Source organism: Buceros rhinoceros, unplaced genomic scaffold (assembly GCF_000710305.1).
Source record: "Buceros rhinoceros silvestris isolate BGI_N320 unplaced genomic scaffold, ASM71030v1 scaffold8503, whole genome shotgun sequence".
Taxonomy (NCBI): domain Eukaryota; kingdom Metazoa; phylum Chordata; class Aves; order Bucerotiformes; family Bucerotidae; genus Buceros; species Buceros rhinoceros.
Window position 1 is genome coordinate 93,379 of NW_010404181.1, and position 13,787 is coordinate 107,165.

General features: G+C 43.3%; 1 protein-coding gene across 1 annotated transcript in view; it reads left to right on the forward strand.

The window, feature by feature from the left end:
- ARVCF (armadillo repeat gene deleted in velocardiofacial syndrome) overlaps positions 1-13,787 on the forward strand; it is a 95,141-nt gene that overhangs the window by 48,700 nt on the left and 32,654 nt on the right. The window contains exons 7-10 of the mRNA XM_010133270.1: positions 686-803; positions 1,964-2,135; positions 4,365-4,382; positions 8,796-8,867. Of these exons, the coding sequence (XP_010131572.1) occupies positions 686-803; positions 1,964-2,135; positions 4,365-4,382; positions 8,796-8,867 (380 nt within the window). The remainder of the gene's footprint in view (positions 1-685; positions 804-1,963; positions 2,136-4,364; positions 4,383-8,795; positions 8,868-13,787) is intronic.

Below are 13,787 nucleotides of genomic sequence, written 5' to 3' on the forward strand. Positions count from 1 at the left end.
ACCTTACAAACGTGGAATTCAGAGACCCCAAAATCCGGCAGGGTGTTGGTGGTGGTATTGAAATTAGTGCATTTGAGCTTTAAGAAAACTTGCCATATAGGTTTTGCCAGCAGGCACCATTAAGAACAATTCTGTCACTTCATTCCCCCTCCCCAGAAAAAGAAAAACTTAAAAAAAAAAGGGGGGGGGGGCAGCATTTGGAAAATTAACTTGAATTTTATTGACTTAGTGGTAACGGCAGGTTAATACTCGTGCAGGGCTGGGGCTTCAGCACAGTGTGTGCCTGCTTGCTGGGTGAGCAAGGCAGGGTTCATGGCTCCCCTCTAACACTTTCTGCAGCCATTGATATGTGCAACTTTGACTAAACTCTGAGTAGCCTTTCATAGCTCTGCCTCACATCTTCTACCCGTGCCACTCTGTGCTTTGAAAACTCCTGTCCAGTTTAGGGTGTATCCCTGGACTCTCCAGCAACTCAGAAAAGGGTATTTATAACCATCTCTGTGACTGTGATTCAGGGTTTAGATGTGCATTGCCCGTATTTTATTGAGATTTAATAGGTTTGTTAGATTACTTTGCCTCCAAACTGCTCATCCAAGGTAATGAGTTCTTAATAATCATAGTATAAACTGACACACCTTCAACTTTATGGCTAAGGTTAAATTTTCTTCTAAATCTCTTCTGTTAGGAATGTAAGTTCGGATGGAGCAGAAGCACGCAGAAGACTAAGAGAGTGTGATGGCTTGGTGGATGCCCTCCTGCACGCTCTACAGTCTGCAGTTGGCAAGAAGGATACAGACAATAAGGTGAACTGGAATGTTAAAACATAATGGATGTTTCCATTAATTCATGCTGAGGTGTTGCCGTGGGATCCGATTTCTGTTTGTTAGTATCAGAAGGGGATTGTGCTTGCCTCAGAAAACATAAGTTACCTTCTTCTCATCTCTGTCATGATAGCCATGGTACTACTGGTGGGGTATCGGCATGATGCTGCTGTTACCTCGTGGCTGATGAGGTGAGCAAAGGCAAGTGGTTGTAGTAGGTGGGGAGAGTAGTCCTGTATTGTTGCAGTGACACTATTGCCATTGTTCTCCATTACTTAATTGAGTCAGTTCCCATTTTAAAGATTGTGTTCAGCACCATCCCTGTAGTGTTTAGATGTTAAGATATGCCTTAAGACCCACAACACTTCCACTGTGGCTTTTTTTATGTGAGATTTTTGACTAATCTGTTTTTATCATCATCTCATCCTGCTTAAAGAAGTATCTATATGCATAAGAAATATCTTAAGTTTAACCTGTTATAAAGCAACAGTGTGCTATTTTTAGAACACTAATAAGACTTGTAAAGCATCATTATTTTGTTCTTTTTGAGTCCTACCATGTGATGGACTGTCTGTCACTTAATCAGATAATTTTGAAAGTGGATTTTTTAACCACCTGGTGGTTTCCATTGCAACCTACAGAGCATTGCTCCTGTCAGAACCTGTGCTACAGATCAGCTCTTGCTGCAGGCCAACGTGGGTTCTCGTCGAAATCGTCACAAGGCCCAGATTTTGACCCAGGGAAAATTTAATAAAATGGGCCCCTTGGGGATTGTAAAGGTTGGAAGAATGAGAGACAGGCTTGTATTAAAATAAGATCTTTATATGATCATTTCCACTGTGTGTCTGATCTTTTGATGAATTGGATTCTGTACGTAAGATCAGGTGGTGGTTTTTGTTAGGGAGTGTTCATTTTGAATGGGTTCTATTTATGAAGTGCTTCACCTTCCGAAGAAGAATTGGTTTTAGAACAAGAGCAAACTAATTTAAGGGATCTTGACTAAATCTGCCTTGAAAGCTACATTCTTTTCCTGGGACGGGTGGGCTTTCTTTTAAATTCCTCTGAACCCTCCGCTGTATAATGTAATGGTTTGCAAATAAGAGGATGCGATACTTACTATAACCTAAATGTCTCTGTAACAGTCTGTGGAGAACTGTGTGTGCATCATGCGGAACCTTTCCTATCATGTCCACAAAGAGGTCCCGGGAGCTGATAAGTACCAGGAACTTGATGCCAGTCAGACTACAAGCATGGGAGGATCTCAGAAGAAGAAGAAAGACGATGCTGGTTGTTTTGGTGGGAAAAAAGCTAAAGGTATGTGTTGCAGAGAGCTCAGAACTGGGAATGGGTTTGGGGATGTATTTTGCGGTGTAGGCCTGCTGTCACAAGCGCATTCATTGTGCTGGTTTACAATGATGCAGTGTTTGGAGATACAGGTTTGTAGTATCGTGGCATGTGTTCATCTCCCTTGTTGCATTGCTAGTAGATACCTGGGATTTTTTTTCCATGATTGCTCTGGTTTTTTTCAGCTTTCAGTAGGCGTGGTGCATGGCTGATGTATGACACTGCTGCTGGTGAAAGGTGGATGTGCTCTGCCTCTCTCCGCTGTGTTGCTGTGTTCTTGCATCCTACAAATCTGTACTTAGTCCGCTTGCTTGGCTGTGCAGCGCGTGTCACAGCCACTGGAAGCCAGACCAGCACGCGTTCACCCCCATGCATGGTGTAGCCCTGTCTGTGTGTCTTCCATGCCTCCAGTCTCTCACATTTGGAAACAAACTTAAAGCCTACCCTCCCAACTCACAACCAAAACACACAATCTCCCAGTTCTGTCCTCCTTCAGTAATTTAAATTGCAAAAATTATTTTGTAGCTTTTAATTGTTGGTCACTTTTAGACCTGTTCTCTCTTCTGGGACATGGGTGTTGCAATGAATCTCATTACAGGAGAGGATTAATGGTCTCGGTAATCCCCCTTCCATCTTCCCTTTAGAAAGAGAGATCCATTTTCTTCGTTATTTTAGAGGAATTACTATTCAAGACTGAATTCAGGGATAATTAACTCCAATTTCTGTGTAGACTCCATTCTCCTCATTCATATGTACTTATGTCCTGGCTTACTATTTATAGCCAGGTCTAAGAAAGTTTTTGGTCCTGAAGAGCTGATCTGGAATTGTTCAAACTTGATAGACTGTGCTGCACGTTACTCATCCTTTGCTTCTGACCTGTACGTGTTATTACACTGTTACGTGTTTCCATGTGTTAGGGAAGTCATCACAGTGTGAACTTGCTTTTTCAGACTAGTCTGTCATGAACTAGGTTTAAACTGTGTTTAAAACAAAAAATTGATGAGGGTATTTTAGTGACTGGGGGAAAAACTGAAATATTAATTCTGCCTGCCTGGCCAGCCTGTTCTCACAGTGAATGACTGCAGCTTCAGTGTGATACCCTTTGGAAACCTTGAACGTGTGCTGACTGGAGCCTGGTCCCCGACACTTGCAATCCCTGTTGTTTGCTGCTTGAGAGCAACACAGTCAGTGAAAACATTTTTAGATGTAAAAGCTCTGAGTGCACACTGCGGGAAGAGGGGAGCGTGCTGATTGAGAACTGCCGTCACCCTCCTGACGGGTGCTCTCAGGTGGCTGTGCGTTGTCAGGTGTCTGCTGCTGCCTCTGGGGGCGACCTGCACATACCTCCTGTGGCTGTGCGCCCTGATAGCTTCTCGTTATCAGCCAAAGCATCTGATCATCTCTGTTTGGACGAATTGGTCTCAAACTCATCTGACATTGCGGATGAACCTGCGGATTTCAGCGAGAGTGCAGGCACTCAGTGACAGCTTGGGTTTGGCTCTCTGTGTTCAGCAGTAAATAACAATTTCCATAGTATATTTTAACATATTTTTCCCCCCTTTCTGTAGTGCTCTTTTTAAAGCGTGTTCTAGAGGGAAATCAACTGGTAATAATGCTGAGCTCGCAGCTGGTAGTATGTAGATCAGAAGGATCGAGGGGGACAAGTTGTATTTAAAAAGTAAAAATGTAAAAAGTAAAAATTAAAATCCTTTAATTAACGTGCTTTTAAAATAAAGAGAAGCTTCCTTTTCTTGCCGTTAAATTGATGTGAATACCTGGTCTGAACCTACCCTAATTTACTCAGTCTAGGGCTTTAAAATAGATCAGTTCTGTCCCTCTCTTAATCTTGCATTTTTCCATGTTTATTTTATTTTATTTTCATGGTCATTGATCATAACATTTCAAACATCTCTGCAAGGGGTAGTCATTCTTCTGTCCCCTCAATTCTGTGATCACCTTTTCATTTAATGAAAAGAAGGGGAAAAAAAAAACTGTGCAGAGAAAGATTGGGTTTATTTTAGCAGGAACAAAAGGGAGAAAGTAGAGTATCTTGTTACGGCGTGGTTTTTTAATTGATGAAGGTTCTGTAGTATTCTTGTAATACTCAGGTTTTGAACCTGTTCTGTGAAATTCTGCCTCTTTATGACTGTTCCTTCCTGTAAATTTTTGTTTTTCTTTTGCTGCTTTTCTGGTAATTAGAGGAGTGGTTCAATCAAGGTGAGTCTTTGCAATACTTTCTTTTCATCATCACCATAGTATGCTTTGTTCAGCTTTTACATGCAAGGCTAAGAGCTGAGACCGAGGTCTCGTTCATTCACCTTCTCCTCTGTTCTCCCAGTGCATCCTCCTGTTCATTTCAGCAGACTTGGAAATCCTCTAATTGAGTGAGCGTTTGCAGTTTGGTTTTCCCACACTGAGACTAGAAAAGGCAAGGTTTTATTCATTCCTGGTGTATGTGCAGTAAGAGAATTGATTTGCAGCTGGCCTGATAAACCATGGCAGAGGGAGCACCTAAGTGAGCAAGCTGCCTCGCCAGCCTTGTCGTGGCACAGTACGGCTTGGCTAGCTGCTGTGCGTAGCATTGCCGTGAAGACTCGCAGCTTGGCTGCGCATTCACAGGCATCCTTGGGATTTTGTCTGCGTGGACACACGTGCCTGGGCTGCTGCATCTTTACTACTAGCACTCAGGCAAGCTATATGTAGCTAACCCCCAGTCAGTGCCCCGGGGGATATGTCCTGTAGTTTCTCACTCCAGCACAGTGAGTAAAATGGCAACTGGAATATGCAAGGCTGAGGCTACAGTTTGACTCCCTTGCTTGGTTGGGAAGTTGTTAGGCTGTGAGTGCCCTGGAGGTCCTTCCACTGTGTTACTGAGACTGATTCAGGGGTAACGCAGAGTCATTTTTAGTTTGTGACACTTGCTTCAGATCAGTGGGTTTTGGAGGCTTGAGCCAAAGGAGAAACGTTGGGGGGAAAAACATCTAATTGCTCCACCCAAGAAATGGTGCTGAGTGTTCTGCAAGCCGCTGATCCCCAGCTCTGGCTGGTGAGCCTCTGGAGGATGGGCGTGTTGGCAAGACAGAGCTCAGTCCTTGCTTTCTGTTGCTCCGCTGCAGTGCGGCTCAGTGGGAGCACTAACAAGTGCAGTATTGACTGTTGGGGAGGGTGGCGGGGGGGCTGTTATGAAGAATCTCTTTCCCTTCAACTGTTTTTTAACCAGAAGGAAACCATTTGGGAATTAATCCTTCAGCAAAAAATGGTCTAGCTGAATAGCTGTTTTGATTACCCAGTAAAGCAAAACAACATTTGAGGAAGATCAACAACATTAGTGGTTAGTAATGCTGGGTCACACTTCAAAGTCCATACTGATTTTCTGACAGATTGAAAATGCCGAAGGTCATGTTATGGCTGTTCCTTACATAATGAAAAGTAGTGGGGTGGGAGAGGGAAAGAATTTTAATCCCATTGTTGCAGAGCCTGTAAATTGCATCTTGCACAAGCAAGTCTCATGTCAGGCAGTTTTCCCAAACCGGAGTGCTGTGCCAATTCCTACAGCCAGGTCTCATAAAACAAACCTGTCAGCAGGCGTGTTCAAAGCTGTCTGTCTCTTGGCAAAGCTGGGAGCTGTGCTTCTGATCCAGCAGCATTGTCTTTTCTCTGGCATACCTCAGGCTGGAAAACTGGGGAGAGCGGGGAGTTCATAGAAGGGCAGAAACTGAAATGTAGAAAACCAGGATCTTAAAACTCTTTGCTGCTGCTGGTGTGGTCATGTCAGCAGCCCCGTGCGCTAGCATTACTGACAGGCTTGACTGACAGAGGGGTGTTGGGAGCTACAGAAGCGGGCAGCGGTGCTGGTTTTCAATGGGGATGGCTGGGAGGTTTCTAACTGGTAGGCTTTTGAACTTGCTAAACTTGGTCACCCTTTTAGAAACTCCAAACCCAGTATTTGTGAGTCCTGTGAAAATCAAATGGGAAAAACACCAGCTGAGCCGCAAATTGAAATTCTTCCTTCCAGATAGGTTTCTTTTGGAGTCTTTTTACAGATTGGTCGTCACCTTCTTTCTACAGAAAATCCCTGGAAAATGTAGGTGCTTGGGCTATTTCTGAACATGACCCTTGCTCAATTTGATCAAGCAAGTAATTTTTAGAGTGGAAATCCCCTTGGTCAGAGCATCATGTTCTGAATTGCCTACATTAATAAACAGCTGGCAGCTTCTGGTTTGAACAGACGTGGTTTTGCCTGCAAGGTGGGTTGGTTTCTCAGAGGGCTGAGAGACAATCTAGCAAAGTCTTCGTAGAAGACAGCCAGTATTTCAGTCTGGCTCAGCAACTGAGAGCCAGCGAGTGAAGTTCACAGAGCACAGGTGGGGTGTGCTGGCCTCGTGAAAGATGGTGCAGTGAACAGGCAGCTGCTTCTGTTTTGGCAGCTCAAAAGATGCAGCAGCCAGCACTGCTCTCCTGGACAATCTCTTCCTTACAAAGCTGTGCAGAAATACGTAGTGCTTACTAAACAGGGCACTGGAAAGAAGGGAGCTCTTACTGTGCCATCGCAGTTCTGCAGGGCTAACAGAAGTACCAAACCCCAGGCTTTGAATTACAGAGGGAGCTGCTGAAATGAGTAGCTGTGTTGAATAAGCGCTGGCTCTCTGAGTAAATGATCTGAGGTTTAAACTAGCTAATGCCAGCGGCATGAAACTTGGAGTTATGTAAAAAACCAGTGTGTGCTACTTGTAGATAAGATGGGGTCACATTTATTGGTCTGCCTTAAATCTGCAATCTTTCCTAAACACTGACCACTGACTTCCTTCCTTTAGTGTTTTGGGTTTGGTTGGTTTTTTTTTTTTTTTACTCCCTCTGCCCTGCTTTTCCCTGTCAATGCTCTAGGGGTCAAGAAGGGTTTTCAGCCAGTAACTGGGTTCAGCTGCCGTTATGAAATACAATGTCCTTTGGTGATGCACAGCGTTTTTTGTTTCTGGGGTTTGGTTCCCCAAGCAACGTGTTTCGTATTCTTTTATGGAGCAAAAACTTGATGGAGGGCTCCAGAGTGCAGCAAATTCCTGTCTCCTCCTTTAGAAATTACAGCTTTCAAAGGAGTGGCATGGTACCTGACTCAGGACCCTTCGGCAGCTTAGATGGGCCTTTTCCTGCTTTAATTAAGCAAATTGCTTCAGATTAACCCAGCTTCTAGATGCCTGTTTTGTTTTGCACAGTAGTTAAAGTTGGCTGGTGTTCTGTGTTGGCATTTCAAAACAGATGTGAGTAATATTTCCGAAGAAAGGGAGGTGATAGAATATTACCTCAAGGGTTTTTTTTTTTCTTCTTGATGTTATTGCTAAATATTCATGTTGGCATTTAAAAGCTCTTATTTCTTCTCTGTATAGTACTCTGTCCTTCTGTTACGAGGAAAGCTAGAGTGGCTTGTTGAATTCGGAGTGCAGAAGCTGTACTGGGTCCCTGCTATAACAGGGCAGGAACTGGCCTTTCCACTGCCTGACGTATTCCCAGTAAAGGGCCAGACTAATCTCTGTGCTACGTTTTCAAGGATGTTTTTCCTGTTTTCTTTGAAGCATCCTGACTGGTGGAGCTTTCAGCCCATCCTGTAAACCTCCATTAACAGCCTGGTAGAGTGCCTGTTCAGAAGCCACCTCTGGCAGCTTAACTGGTGTTGTTCTGAATTCATCCCATCACACCTGCCTCCCTGCTCTCGAGGGAAAGGGACTAAACAACTTCTTAACCCACCCGCTCCCCCTCAAAGTAATTTGGGAAAGCTCAATAGGGCCCGGCTGTCCTCAGAAACCATGCAGGTTCCTGCACGTCCTTCCAGATCTCGCTCTCTGCTGTCAGTACTTCTCTGATGGCAAGGTGCCTGCTTATTCCACAGCATCCTTTTGGGCTTACCCAAGGCAGTGTGTCTCTGGGGCGACAAGCAGAGATGAAAATTAACCCTTTCCTCCCCAGCTGTTTACATAACCTTGAATTCCCAACCTAACTGAAATTTAAGTCCATGTTTTGTTCTGCTTTCTCTGAGGATTGTATAAATTAAAGCTGATGTAATGTTTGAAGCCATCTCTCAGCAAGAGTATGGAATAATTTCCATTGGTTTCTAATAAAAAGTCAAAATGGCACTTTATTGACTGAAGGGCAGTTCAAGGTTAAGTTGCTGGTTGCTGCCTGTACAATAGGCCTTCCTGCCTGATAATCGCAATGAGAAGAGAGGCTGCCAAGCAAGCCTGTTGTTTTTTGCTTTGCTGCTTGATTTCTGCTTCAGCTAGGCTTCAGGTCCAAATTCTTCCGTGAAAATAAATACTGGGCTTCAGAGGGAGGAGCATAGCTTTGCCAAGAGGGGAAATGGCACTATTTTCCAAGATTTTAAGCACTCTTAAAGACCCGCTGAAATGCTAGTGCTAAGCATGTTTGCGGATCAACCTGAAAGTAGCATGGATTTCTGTCCCTGAGTTTTTCGTGCTAAAACCACAGCTATGCAGCTGGATTGCAAGTCAGATATGTACAAATACTGTGATTTATATTCGGAGTCTGTATCTTCTTTCATCTTGTAGATGCCCATGACAGTAACTTACCTGTCAATATGCTGACAGTCGTTTCCATCTGTTGTTTTATATTTTTGCACAGGGAAGAAGAACGGAGATTTGGACAGGAATTTTGATACACTTGATTTGCCTAAGCGGTCTGAAGCAGCAAAAGGTAATGCTAATGTTTGTGGTTTTTTGAAATAATAAGTAGCCTGGGAGCTGGAGGCTCTTAAAGGGACTTGAGATGTGAGCATATCAGGCTGATCTCTTTCTTTCGTATTCAGTTAATTGAAATAATAGATGTGTTGGTGCTTGTTGTTATCTAGTGTTAATACTGGATATAACCAGCTTTTGTACAAAGCTGCTGAACTGATGGAATCTTGTGGAAGCCCATCTGATTTGGTGTTAAGTGATTGTAGCTCCATAGCGGGGTGAGTGCCTGCTCTCTTCCTTTACAACTCCATTTGAAAATTGCCTGCACTAGACGTGAACATAGGGAGTTAGGAAATGCCTTAGGTGAGCGTACGTAGCACTAACATTATTCTGGCATCTCTGTAGTTTTCCAGTGTTCCAGCGAATTGGAGTGTCAGGACAGGGAGTGAGTTCAGGCTCTTTGTCTTTTCTGATAGCCAGTCTTCTCCTGAATACAGTATTCCTCCCTGCCTGTAGCCAGTAGTACTTGTAGTTTTCCAAAATCAGGAAGTTGACGGAAAAATTCTGCATCATTATGCTTTTGTATTTTAGCTCTGGCAGAGGTGAAATCTTTCACAAACCACCTACATTCCCTTCCTGCACGTGTGGTACTCTTTTTAATTGGTGATTAGGAGATGATTTCGGATCTCATCAGACTTCTTGCAGCATCGGACGGTGTTTTGAGACTTGCACAGGTTTTCACTTGAAGTGTGTGCAATGTCATTGCTAAGATTCAGCCATTGTCATGGCAACCGCTGCAGTGCCACCCTGTCAGCCTTGCAGGAAAAGCTCTCTCATAACACCCTCACCTTAATGATCTGTGAATACCCAGAACTACCCCAGTATCCTCCAGAAGGAAAATTTTGAACTCTTACTGCATCACTTGTACAATTTCAGGGAGTATAAAGAGCCAGGGTGACTCAGTGGAGAGATCCTTGGCCTTGGGATACCTGAATTAGGCTACTGTAACGATCTGGATCAAATCAGTTAATTCGTGCTTCAGTTTCCTTACTGCTGGCTGAGGGCAGTAAGAGAGGCCGTATCTAACATCCTTAGAGATGTACTGATAATCAGGAAGCTTCTCCTACCCAGCCTTCACTTCCATGGCATCACTTGAGGGCTGGGCATTGAGTACAATGCAGAACAAGGAGGTGTTGTAAGGATGCAGAAAGAGAAAGGATTGCAAAATACAGCAAGGGCTTCAGCACTTTCATTTATTTCTAAATGAGCTTGGAATGTAGGTGCCACTAAAGGGAAAAGGTGGAAATCAAGGATTTCTGCCAAGAAATGGATCTTGCATAACTTTAAGATAATCTTTCATTTGTTAATGGTCAAAGTGTTGTGGCATTTGTGAAGGGAGATGTATCTGATCTCTGAGCTTTCACAGCTAGTTACTATAGTCGATTGCTAGAAATCACACACTTGAAGAGGTTTTGTTTGATTATTTTCAAATACCCCTATTTAATCTAAGGTGAATAGGTTTTAGTCAGACTATGTATCTTATGCTAATTAGTTCAGGCGGTTAATCCCACAGCATTTTGAAAGAAGCCCTTTGGCATGGGAAAAGGCATGAGAAGCTATTCAATTAAGAGTCAAAAATAGTGATGCATTTTTGTTCATTTCCTTACTAGTAGTTTCCTGTGAAGCATCTAGTTTACACGAGAGTTACTGTACATTAAAGGTCCTAACAAGATTGCTGGGGCTGTGAATTGTTCAGTATGATAAGAAAAATAAAATTGCAGTTTTAAAAACCCTTAAAAGCTCCGGTCAGATCTCTGTCATAGAGTATAATTGGCTCTGATGAGATCAGCTCTCAGCTGAAGCAGAACCTCCTTATTAAGATCGAAAAATCAGGCAAGTTTTAATGATCAAAAGCACTCAGTTTGAGTGACACAATGAAGTGCTATTTCAAAAATCAACAGTTCTAGATTAATCTATTTCATGTATTATTAAAACCATATTAAAGTGAGTTTTCAGCTGGAGTTTTTGTGGGCAAGCGAAACTGCAGTAGTAAGATTTGTTCATGCAATGCAGCAAGTGAATATGGTGGTAGTTAACAAATAATTGGGATGCAGAGTTTGGAGTAATCTTATCGTCAATATCTAGGGACTTATCTGGTGGATCTAAAGATGAGGTTTCAAGAACTTGACACCATGATTTCCCTGTAAAATATTCCTAGGTGCGATCACTGAGCTTAATTGATAGTGCGCTTATGGTCACGTGAAAAACCATCAACGAGAAGCAGCAAACTGGCTGAGACCGATTTCCGGTCATCTCTGGAAACTTCGCTGGGTGGCTGAATCGCTTCAGTTGCAGGAATCTGCCTGTCCTGCGGCCGAACATCACAAAACCAGAAACTTCTGCAGTTTCTAGCTGGGGGCTGGCGGGGAGGTGGTTGTCCGTGTGGGAGGCAGAGGTTTTCTCAGTCTTTGTTCAAGACAGCTTAGGAACGCGGGCAGTCCCTTGGTTCTTGTGAGTTATTACCTAGTTTAAATGCTAGTAGTGGGGGGGGGGTTGCCCCTTTGGAACTTGTTTTTTCTGGAGAAGTAGTAATTAAGGCAATTCTTTTTTTCGACGTGGTGAACTAGAATCTCTTTTTCTTCTCATTGCTCTTGGATTTTTAATGGAAATCAGATTTTGCTGCAGCACAGCATTTGAGCAGCCCTGAAACCATTTCTAAGCCTTTAATAATTTTATGTGCTGGCCATTCTGGCAGGGAAAAGCTTCCAGTTCAGGGTTGTTATCTGTGGTAAACTGGATAATGTCAGTCGCGAGAACTTGCAGTGCTTTCAGAAGCTGTCTCATCTGATATTAAAAAATACATATATGTGCCCTGGCAGCTTCCAGAGTACTGCTGTCCTCATGAGGAAGGATTGTGGAAGAGAAGCTTCTTGTTTCTTCTTTGTTGAAAGGAGCATATTTTTTCCTGACCGTCAGAGAGAGAGGAGAGGATAAATTTTGGGCGAAGTGATAAGAGCTTGCATAGAGCCGTAGGATAAGGGGGATAGCACTGACAAGAAGTTACGAATGCTGTCCGGGGGACCTTGCTAAATTTAGTACTTTAAAAAATTGCTGCTTCTGTGAGGGGGGGGTGGGGGGCCGGGGAAGAAGTCTTGCTGAAATCCCTTCTCCAGTGGAAAGTAGGTCACTGATAGTGGTGCTGGCTGTCTCCTCGGCAGAGTGATCCCTTCTGCACTACCACAGTGAGAATGCTGATTTCTCCTGTGTACCCGTTAAATACATCGCATGGAGCAATTCCTTTGCTTTGTTCGCAGAGTCCTTATTTCTGAGCAGGAATAGTGACAGGAGGCTCGTGCACTGGGAGGAAGATCAGGATTAATCGTATCTGTGCAGTGGAAGGCAGTGTCTCAGGTGGCAGACTGTGCGATAAGGCTCTCTGGAAAGAGTCAGCGCTGATATGTGTCAGCCCTCTGAAGATGTTATAAAGGTGGTAACATTTAATCCTCCTGATAGGAAGGTGTTGGTCTGACTGCCTCTGTTCATCAGCGCTGGAACACAGGAGGAGAAAGTCCAGAAAAGCAAAATAGCTTTTTATATGGAATCAGCAGGTTATTTCTAATTAAAACCAAACCTCTGTGCTACTTCGTTTGAACAAATCTCATGGCTTCTTGTTTATGTGCACTTACATCTGAGGGCATAAAGGTAGATGCTCTGAGGTGCTCTGGGTGTTGAAGTTCAGCTGTGATAACATTAGGGAATTGAACGGTTTCAGCCATGAGGAGTTGTGTGCCAGATACACTTCAGCCTGGTGGATGAGCTAACTCCTCCTGTCCTTCAAAGTGGTTATTGGTTTATCTTTTCCATTTTGGTTATCCAAGCTTACTTCCATTTTAATGGGAACATAACTTGAGGGGAAATTGAGCAGAACTACTGAACTTGTGCTAAAGCTGCTTGCAGTTGAACAAGTCTATTTTGTTGCAGCAGAGACCTCACAGGAAAGCTGAGTTTATTTGAAAGCTCAGCTGTGTGTGAACACTTAACCTGGTCAGCAGCCTGTGTAGGTAGGGCGTGAGATTTTGGGTGAACTTGTCATCACGTGAGTTTGTTCTTCCTCCATTATCTGAAATCCACAGTTGTTTTCCTTGTAGCCTGATGCTGATGATGGATTTTCTATTCCAGAAGGTGAGTGTTTAAATTCAGTTACAAATCTTTGTGTTACTGCTCCAGGAAATTAGACTTCCTGGCACTGTCAGGGTAATGAGTTTACCTTAGTAGATTACAAAAATGCCAGCAATTTGTCTTCAGCTAAAGGCTACTTGTACTGGGGGGAGAGAGAAGCTTCGCTGAAGCTTTGCTCTGGGTTTAGGTTTGTAATTAAGATTAGCTGCTGTTCTCATTTCACTGCTGTTTTAATTCGCTTTCTTTAAATCTTTACAAGTTGACTCAAGCACTCACCTGCCCTTTCCAGCTCCCTTCAATCGTTAATTTTGATTGTCATATTGTGAATAAGTGAATAGAACTGATTGATTAATGGAACCATCCACATTCCTCCTGTGCCTGCTAGTGGAAATTGAGGGACTGGGAAGATCTCCTCTTTGAGACAAGTAGCATGTTCTTGTATTAACATCTTCCAAGTATTTCACACACGTTGTTGTGAATTCCTATCAGATTTGTTCAGTATCTCGTATTTCTGTTGCTTTACTAAGCAGGGTGTTCATTTTGGTCCCGTGTGTTTTTCCCAATTTAGAAAGCAGTGAAAGATTTCTCATCTGTCTTCCAATGCTTTGAGTCAGAGAAAATTTATTGCCTTGGATAGGACTATTCCCATACAGAGCTTGCCCTTGCCCAGTACCTGTAAATTCTCATTCTTTTTCCCAACAGCTGCAAGGAATTCAGAGCAGGCACCTGTGAACTTTTCCGTTCTTGTATACACACTCTT